Source organism: Crocuta crocuta, unplaced genomic scaffold (assembly GCF_008692635.1).
Source record: "Crocuta crocuta isolate KB4526 unplaced genomic scaffold, BGI_CrCroc_1.0 scaffold110, whole genome shotgun sequence".
NCBI lineage: Eukaryota > Metazoa > Chordata > Mammalia > Carnivora > Hyaenidae > Crocuta > Crocuta crocuta.
In genome coordinates this window covers 546,517-556,137 of record NW_027527386.1, presented here as the reverse complement: position 1 = coordinate 556,137, position 9,621 = coordinate 546,517, and the positions used below count along the sequence as shown (strand labels likewise).

General features: G+C 59.1%; 1 protein-coding gene across 1 annotated transcript; it reads right to left on the bottom strand.

The window, feature by feature from the left end:
* Window positions 1-6: 6 nt before the first annotated feature.
* Window positions 7-9,078, bottom strand: KHSRP (KH-type splicing regulatory protein). The gene is made up of 19 exons (XM_077750538.1): window positions 8,971-9,078; window positions 8,141-8,237; window positions 7,518-7,556; window positions 7,122-7,161; window positions 6,191-6,240; window positions 5,874-5,945; window positions 4,948-5,005; window positions 4,459-4,633; window positions 4,169-4,267; window positions 3,746-3,844; window positions 3,517-3,619; window positions 2,752-2,852; window positions 2,476-2,620; window positions 2,238-2,398; window positions 2,038-2,147; window positions 1,576-1,664; window positions 1,273-1,470; window positions 1,097-1,174; window positions 7-1,007 (listed from the first exon to the last, which is right to left on the bottom strand). Exons 1-19 carry the CDS (start codon window positions 9,076-9,078, stop codon window positions 730-732), a joined length of 2,100 nt encoding a protein of 699 aa, XP_077606664.1. The 3' UTR covers window positions 7-729.
* Window positions 9,079-9,621: the final 543 nt, after the last annotated feature.

Below are 9,621 nucleotides of genomic sequence, written 5' to 3'. Positions count from 1 at the left end.
GCTGCAGAGACAGAGGGGAGGGGTAGAGGGAGAGAAGCACGCTCGGGGTTTGGGAGGGAGGAGGGGTGCCCTCTGTCCTCAGGAAGGCAGGTGCTCCGGCGCATCACAACATGACAATGTCAGAGATCACGGTGTCCCCACAACACCCCTGTGAGGTAGGTTGGAAGGTGGCGGCGATCGTCATGCCCACTTCACAGACAAAACCGGGACACAGAGGCAGGCGCGAGAGCGGAGGAGGCAGAGCCCGGGGGAGGGGGCGCGGGGGGTGCCCTGGGCCTGGCCCCCTTGGCAAGTCCCCCGAGTCCCGCCAGAGCCAGGGCTGACCCGCGCGGGGGCCGCCTGCAACACACAGTCACTTGGACACGGGGAAAAGACCATGGGGTTAAAAATAAAAGAATGCAAAGAACAAAACCCAAAAAAGTAACGCGGAGAGGGGAAAACACATCCGTTTTCTTCCCGAGTGGCCAGATTTTGAGTGAGCGAGTTAGCAGCCAGGATGGCGACCGACGTCTGTGGCGCTGGCCTGCCCCCACCCCCAGGACTACCCACCAGTTCAACAGTTCCACCTGGTACTGGTTTCGCGCTCTCCCCCAGCATCGCGACAGCGTGACAGGAACAAGCGGGCCGGCGCAGGGAGGCCTCTTCGTTTAACCTCTGGACCCAGCGCACACTTCCCCAGCTCGTGGGGACTCCCGGAGACCTCTGGCCACACGGCCCCCGCTGCAGGCATCAAGGACACACCCCGCAGGGGAAGGGATTTCCGGCGCTACCCACTAAGGCAGGATGGACGGTGGCCGGGGGTTGGAAGGAAAAAGGAGGAGGAGGAGGGTGGCAGTTCCCACTTGCCTGCTGCTGTCCCTGCTGTGTGGGTGGAGGCTGGGGGCCGCCGGGACCTGGAGTCTGTCCGTAGTAAGCGGCCTGCTGTCTGTAATACTCAGCCCAGGCGGCACTGTAGTCTGGCTGGGAGCCTGGGGGTGCTCCCGGACCCCCTCCGGTGGCCACTTGAGCTGCGGGCAGGCAGAGGGTGAGCGAGCGAGGCCGGGAGCTGGAGGGCTGCGCCCAGCGCCGCCCCGCCCCCAGAGCCCCAGCAGCTCACCCTGCTTTTTGTAGTACTCCTCCCAGGCCTTCGTGTAGTCCTGCTGCGGCGGCGCTCCGGGCTGCTGGGGCTGCTGGCCTGCAGGAGGGGGGTGGCAGGGGGGCAGACGACGGCGCTGATGCGGCCACCTCCCCCCAGCCTCTGGCCCGAGCCCCCGAGGTGGCCCGCACACTCACCGATCTTCTTGTAATACTCTTCCCAGGCCTTAGTGTAGTCTGACTGGCCGGCGGGTGGAGGCTGAGGGGGCTCGCCCTGAGCAGGCGGGGCCGCAGGGGCCGGCGCGGGGCCGGGCACGGGGCCTGGGGGCTGCTGGTAGTAGTGTGAGTAGTAGGCGGCCCAGGCGGCGTTGGGGTCTGCAGCGGCTGCAGCTTTATCTGTAGGAAGGCGGTGTGGGCTGAGGGGCGTCACAGGAGGCCAGCCCTGCCCTCCCCACCTGGGCGCTCAGGCCCTGCCCTGCACACCTGGGCAGCCGTACTTACTTGGGTCATGAGGAGCAGGTGGTTGCCACTGGGGGTAGGTATTACCCCAGCCCTGGGGTGGGTACTGGTGAGGAGGGGGACCCCCCGCACTGCAGGACAGAGAAGGGGGGACAAATGAGCCAGGACTGCTGCTCCATGGGGGCAGGGCCAGCTGGCAGGAAAGGGGCCCAGGCCCGGCCACAGGCTCTTCGCCCAGAAAAAGGGGAGATGATCAATGCCAACGGGCACACACTGTGTCAGCCCAGGGATGTGAAGTCCCCCAAATCCAACATCCACAAGTCTGCCCATCAGGTAGGAGACTAGGGTCAACGTCTGTGCCGTCTGTGGAACAGGAAGCTGGGCCAGGCCGGGACCGAGGCTATTAACACATCTTTGTGATGAACGAAAACAGGGCCGTAGCTCTCCCTGCCAGCACGGCAGCCCCTGAGCCCCAAATCCCAGGAGGTGGAGAACAATACTCACTGTGGGGGAGCCCCAGGTGGCCCCTGATTGAAAGGCCCAGGGTTGAAGGGCCCCATGGGGCCAGCAGGGCCTGGTCCCCCTGGGCCTGGTCCAACTGGGCAGAGGGGGCCCTGTTGGAAAGAGAGGCAGATGGTGAGTGGAGGGGGTCGGCTGAGAACAGGAGGTGGATCCAGGCTGCAAGAACCCCTCGCCGGGCCCACCTCAATCTTCTCCTCAATGAGCTGCTTGGCATGGTCGATCTGCTGGGGCGAGCCCCGGATGATGAACAACTTGAAGTTGGGGTCCCCGTTGGGCGGCAGCTGCCGGGAGATCTCCACGAAGGCGCCTGTCTGCTGGTTTATGGCTTTCACGTTTTCGCCACCTGCGGGAGCCACAGGCAGTGAAGGGTGGGCAGAAGAGGACAGGTGGGGAGTGGGGGGGCACATGTGGCCTACTCACCTCGGCCAATGACTAGCCCACACTTGTGAGTGGGGATGGAGAAGGTCATCTCTCCGCCAGGGGGGCCCCAGTTGCCTTGGCCCCTTCCTCGCCCCCGGCCCCCGGGGGGCATGCCAGGACCCCCTGGAGGGCCTGGGGGTCCACTCTGAAAGACACGGAGACAACGGGGGTGAACAAAGAGAGCCAGCCTGGCCCCTGGACTTCTCGGGGCGGGGGGGCCGGGCCAGTCCCCTCTGCACTCAGCAGCTGCTGGCAGCTCACTGCGGGGCCACCTACCCTGAGGCTCTGGAGGAGATCATTGATGATCCGTGCCGCATGCTCACACCGGTCAGGGGGCCCCATTATGTGAGCTATCTTCTCGGGACCTGTCCCATCGTCTGAAGCCAGCACCCAGAGAACAGAGATGGATTTTAAGGAAAAGCGCAACACCAAGCCCCCATAACACCGCCTCTGCAAGGGGGACGCCATGCCAAGCCAGGTGTCAGAAATATCTCAAGCTTAAACTGCCGCTCACCACGCTCCAAGTACTGAGGAGCGGGGGGGAAACGTGCGTGGGCCCACGTTTCCAGAAAAGAAAACCGACCAGTTAGGGCAGGGCGGTCGCCGAGGCCTCTTCCTGCATGGGGCTCCCCAGAACTAACAGGTGCCTTTTACAGAGCTGAGGACAATAAACCTCCAGAAAGCAACAGGGCGATCCTTCCTCCCCACAGGCCTGCCACTGGGGAGACTCTAAGTTGGGGCAGTGATCTGATCCGGTCCGGATGCCAGGGCAGGACGGGCCATGTCGTGGGGACAGGAAAGGGACGGATCTGATGACAGAACACATCGCCTGTGGACTTGGGAAACGTGCCCCTCACCAACTCTTTCGCGTGGCCATCCCGTTCCACTGTGAGGAAGGAGGCATCACGAAGAGGTTCAACCTTAACAAGGCTCACACTGCAGCGCCAAGCTATCTGCAGCGCCCTCGGAAGGACCTCGAGGACAGAGCTGGTGGACACAGCCCCCCTCCACCCAGCTCATCTTTTTGGCTAAGCCCCTGACCTTGCTTAAACTGTATCCGCACACCAGCGTCGTTCTGGATCTTCTTGATCATTTCTCCGCTCCGGCCAATAACTACCCCGACAGAATGCCTGGGCACTGGCACCTGAGGGAGGGATGCGGGAGGGTCCAACTGGATCCTGTCCCCCACAGCTCCGGTGCCCTCTGCCCATCCGAGCGTGAGCCACACCCACTCCACGGCCCTCCACTATCGTGGGAGGTCTGCACTCACATCGATGCCCCCGCCAATCCGGGATCCATACTCGTTCCGGTCCCCAAAGCCACCCTGGTCACGCTCCCGGAGGATGTCCATCACCATCTCGCAGGCTTGCTGCAAACACACGGGGTGTGCTCTACTCCAACATGGTTCCCCCAGCTGCCCGCCACCCAAGGGCTCACAGGCCTAGGCTGAGCCCATCACAGCGCCCTGCTGAGCTCCTGACTTGCCGCCCTGAGTGGAAAGGGCAGCCAGCAACCCCCATTTTCCAGACGAGAAAACAAAAGATGAGATATTAGCCCTCTTACTCACATCCAGCGCTGGGAAGGAAGAGCTCAGCACGAGGGTGCTCTTGAAAAGCCCTTCCCCTTTCACTCAAATCCCCAGCCCCATCTGTCACTCACTTCTCCAGATGCCCCACTACCCCAAGGTTCTCACCTGCACTTTGTAAGGATCCCCAATGATGCGAAGAGGCTTATCCACGTTCGTGTTCTGGGAGCCATCTTGAATTAAAATCATCTTCACTCCAGCTCGTTCCTTCACAACCAATGTGGACAGTCAGTGCTGGACTTTCAAAGGACTTTCTGGGGCTAGTGCACGCGAGGGGGCAGGTATGATCACAAAGGGTAAGAGGCTCTGAAAAGCAGCCGGTGGGGCGTGCACACCAGATGCAGGAAGGAGACTTTCCTGGGACAGGAGGGGCTTCTGTCCTCCGTCCCACCCCTCACCTGCAGCTGCTTAATGGTCTCGCCGCCTTTGCCGATGACCAGGCCAGCCTTCCCCGCAGGGATCATGATCTCCTGTACAGTGCCGTTCTGGCCCCCGTTGGCATTGTCGTGGAACTGTCCTGGGGGGCCCCCACGACCCCGAGAGACAATGTCATCTAGCATCATCTTTGCCTTCCTGGGAAGGAGAAGAGCAGGACTCAGACACCCGAGACAGTATTGGTCTGACAGCCCCGTCCAGCTCAAAGGGAAGACGGTGACTCCAACACGCGCGTCTGACAAATGACGATGAGGAAGAGGGTCCGTCCCCGGGGCTGGGGCTATTCGGGTTGTTTTCCCAGATCTTCGGAGTCAGGGGAATCAAAGTGTCAGTACGGCCCCCTGGCGAGGGTGATGATTGAGGGACGTGGTGGGTGTTGCCCCTAACTTTCCAAAAGATGGAGAGAACGTCTGCTTGCTCCCCTCATCACAGTGGCCCAGCCAGGGACTTACTGGACAGACTCCGGGGCTCCTGTCAAGGATACGCTGCGCTCCGGGAGGCCGCCGCTGTCTGGAGAGAAGAGATAGGGTCAATGCCTTTCTGAGCCTGTGGATACCGGAGACAGGCTTTCTACGGGGATGAGGAAACTTGCACAATCAGTGGCCACTTCTGCCACCACTCAGCAGCCTGACAACTTGCTACCTCACCAAACACCCAGGAGGCCGCTCTATTCAAGACCAAGGTCAGGAAGCTTACGGTCCAGTAAAGGTGACCAAGCGTTTAGGAACAAGGCTGAGATGGAAGGAGACGTCCCAAACCTAGGCCACTTTTGACCTAGTGTGTGCCACAGTTGACGACCGCACACGCTCTCTTCACGGTCTATGAAGCCCACTATGTTAGCACAAGTTGTCAGATACCCCTGCACAGCAGCCATTTGTTTGGGGTTCAAATCTACACCAGGCCTCAAAGTCATTCCTTTGAATGCACCTCCTTGCTTCATGTGTTCTCACCAGTTTTTCACTAGACGCTTAGTTCAAATAGTGACTTAACTAATGGTTTAGAGCAGGATCTCAAACGAGACTTTTTTGTTTAAAGTAGACTCCAAACCCAGCATGGAGCCCGATGCGGGGCTTCAACTCCCGACGCTGAGATCAAGACCTGAGCTAAGATGAAGAGCCAGACACTTAATCAATGAGCCACCCAGGTGCCCCTAGAACAAGACTTCCTGTATTTAACTTTCGGCCCTCCACCTCAGCCCACCCCCTGCAAGCGTAAGATGGAAGAAACCAAAGTTGCAGCCATACCACAGGGCACTGTGCTGTACACAGAAAGCACTCAGTAAACGCCAACCCATTTCACTTCTGTCCAGTCAGCTGATTATTAACTTAAGTGCAAGGAGCCCAGCCCAACCCTGCGCCCACAAGTCTGGCTCTCATACCTGGAGAGATCTGAACTTTGCAGCCTGAATCCTGCTGGATTTTGTTAATCTGTTCACCTCCTCTGCCAATGACTAGGTGGAGAAAAAGGGAAAAAGGAGAGATTGGTGAGGGCACCCCAGCACTGAGAAGACCGTGTGACAGGGCTTCCTGCCCCTGCCCCGGAGAGCTTCACTGTTCTCCCCGCCCAGAGCAGACGGGTGAGAGCGGAGCAGACTACAGGAGGCCCGCTCAGACCAAAGGCTCTGGGCCAGCAGGGGCTCCCAGGGCGCAGCCCCCGACAGGGCGCGATGGGCATCCCAAAGTGACCCTCACTCACTTAGTCCCACCATGCCGTCTGGGACTCTGTACTCCTCTGTCATCGAAGTCCTGCGAAGACAGATGGTAACAGTCAAGTCTCAAGTGGGAAAGGAGACAGGAGAAGGAGGGGAATGGAAGACACAGAGGGTCTCCAGGAGAAAAGGGCCCTGGAAGCCACAGCTCCTAACCCGCAGGGCTCTTGATGCTTCCGGTCTCTGGCCCTGCTTCCCACCACGTGTGGGCCTAAGCAGAATCCGACGCGAGCACAGGGCTCCCTCTGCCCACAGCAAGCCACTCAAGCTCTTGAGGCCTCAGCTTCCCCATTCAGGCCACGAGAGGTTTGGTTGGGGGTCGGAGTGGTCCCTGAACTAGTGCTGCTCCAGTGACTCAGGGCAAACACTCACACAGGTTTACAGAACTCTGAGAGTCATTTCAGGCCTCTCCACTTAAAAAAGATTTGATCTTTTTCACATTCCTCATCTAATAAACCAACCTTACTGTATTTTACAGAATTTGAAAAAAAGACCATGGTCCTTCACAAACAATTCTCTGTCAGATCCACTGAACTCGTTCTGGGGGGCAAAGTCGTGAAGAACCCCAAGCCCCACCAGCTCTCGGGGATCAAGCACTTGCAGAAGGCAGACAAGAAGCCCACGGCCGGGCTCCTGCCCTCCGGGAAGACAGCAGTCTGAGGGTCTCAGCGCAGTCAGAGCCCAGCTCTCCTCCATCACAGCCACATGCTACCTTCCCCTCCCAGGGCCGCCCACACAGGCCCACACAGGAGCTAAGGCTGCTCTTCTGCCCCCTGGGCCTCTCTCTGGCCAAGCAGCCATGGGGCGGGCAAGGCCCCAAAACGGAGTAGCCCCCAGACACAGCTACCCCCATGTCAGCAAGGAAGTCCAGAGATAGCAGACAGACTAGGAAATAGGCGTCTCCAAATCGTGACTTACCTGGGGGGAGGATGGATGGGTCCAAGTTGAGAACTGATGGCTGCGGAGAGAAAACCCAAAGCTAAGATTGGCCTGGCTCCTGCTTGGGCCCCTGAGCACTGCGGTCCCCCCACACTCCTGCCTGCGTGAGGAGTGGCTGGAACTTACTAGAGAGCTTCTGAGCCTTCCTGAGCACTCCAGTGTGATAAACCCACCTCACATCAGCACACCCACTGCCTGCCCGCTGCCTCAGTCTCTGGGGGTTCTGGGATCCTTAAAGCTCACGGACCCCAGATGATGAACACCTCGAGCCTCCACAGAGGGCGATGCCATCTGCCTCGAGCTTCTAGCTCCCGACTCCTAAGAACCTCTTAAGACCCTAAGCTGCCCTCTGCCTGCATCATCCAATGGACTTACAGTCTCCCTGGGAAGCCAGTTTCTTGCTCTCCGGTTGGTCTGTGAAAAAGAGAGGATGTCAGATGCTGCACCCACCCACCCACAGCTGCCTCAAATCTGAGGCTGGTGCCACACGGCCTGGCAAACAACCCCCTCCCCCACCCCCAGAGCCCACATAGGAGAGTAGCAGGGACCAGCCCCAGAGGGGGACAGACTTCTGTCAGTCCCACCAGCAGTGAGTGTGAAATGGTCCTTCCAAATGGGAACAAGGACGGTGGCACTTGAGTCCAGGGGAAGGGAGGGCCGGAGTGAGAGTCCGGTTTGGGGTGAGCCCCACACTGATCACCGGCTACCGGGGGCCAGGGCCCCAGGGCCAGCGGACCTGCACTTATGTGGGGTCTTGCTGAAACCGTGAGCACTTCCCAAGCCTACCAGAAGGGGAGGAGCGATCTTGAGAACTCACAACTTGGACCTAGTCACAATCTGCTCCCCTCAGCCTCCTGATACCCCAGAGTGGCAGCCTGATCAGAAAGAATGAACAAAGCTGGGACGGGGGAGGTTTCAAAGGAGCAAATGGCAGTGGGCTTCCCCCTGACTCTGTGCCACATTCACACAAAGGCACCTCCCAGCAGGTAGTCAGTTACCTCCATCTTCTAACTGCCTCTTTTGGCCCCCAAAACCAAAATCAGGAGTGCTGTTATTCACTGTGGTGGCAGCGTCGCCTCCAATTTTGGCTGCGATCTAGAAACAAAATCATAAGCACAGAAGATTACCACCAACCTTCCCTGGGGCTTGGCTCAACTTCTCGGAACCGACCTGAGGCCTTGGTATTCAAGAGGAGTTTCAAAACTCCCTTTCTAGAGATTTACTCCTACGTTGCTTGGGGCCGGGACGGGCAAGCCACACTGCTCTGCCCTTGGGAGGGTCCCCAGGTTGCCTCCGCCAGGGGACGGGAGGGTGTGACTGCAGCCTGGCTCTTCGAGACCCTGAATAGCACGACCTTATCTTCTTCGCCCTCAAAATCTTTGCACGTGGTGAACAAACTGCAGGGATGTTTTGGCTTAAAGGCATCTGAAATCTTCATTCCATCAAAACAAAAGACCCTCTGGGGGCACACGTGTTACATTGTAGACACGTGAAAAACAACAACTTCAAATAACTCCAAGCCAACAAATTTAGAACCAGAGTCCTTAGTGGGATTATCACAAGTTTTCCAAAGAAACACAAACCATGAGCTAAACTAAGATTCTCTCTCTCCACCTCTCCCCATTTTTTTTTTTTAATACTTTTGAGCTAAAGCTCTTGGGATGAAGCCTTTTCCCTATCAACTCGCCCTGTTACAACGTGGTCAAGGCAGCTGGGGGGGCGTCCAGATGAAGTGCACATGAGAACCCTACCGGTCCCACCCCACAGGTGAGAAAGCCACAGACCACACTGGGCGGGAACAGGGCGTCCACCTAACGGGACCTCCCACTCTGCCCTGGAGGCGCCGAACCACCCAGGGAAAGCACTCTTTCTCGGGAATGCGCTCGGTCGGCCCCCAGCCGGTCGGCTTCCCGGGAGGGCGGCAAAGTTCTCCCATTCTACAGGCCTCCTTCCCTCCAGGACGCGGGGAGGCCGCAAATGGAGCTGGGGAGGTCAGTCACACCAGCATGTGACACCTCCACCGTCTCATCACGCCTCAAAACACTGTTAGGACCCTCCCCCCTTTCCAAAAGACACGGACCCCACTTTCAAGGCACCGGAAGCATCAAAAAAGAGGCAGCCCCTGTGCCAACACTCCCCATTTCGCCCAAGTGCTCGGCCACTCCGGTAGCAAAAGGGTCCCTCTTCCACTTTCCAGGCTCAAGAGGAAGGACTGATTTCCTCTCGAAGTCCCTCCTTCCCGGGGAGCAGGCAAAATGCGAGGGGGTGGGGGGCAAACCGGGCCATCTGCCCTGATGGGGAGTTGAGGGCAACGCAGGACCCTCCCCCGGGGGAGGTGGACACTTTGCTTCCAGGAGAGGGGGGGTACGGCTTCGGGTGTCCTAAGAGGAGGGCTCCCAAAGTGAGTCCCCGCCCTCCCGAGCCCCTGAACACCCAGGGGCCACTCCTGGCGACCCCCCGGACGCCCCAGCCCCCTGCA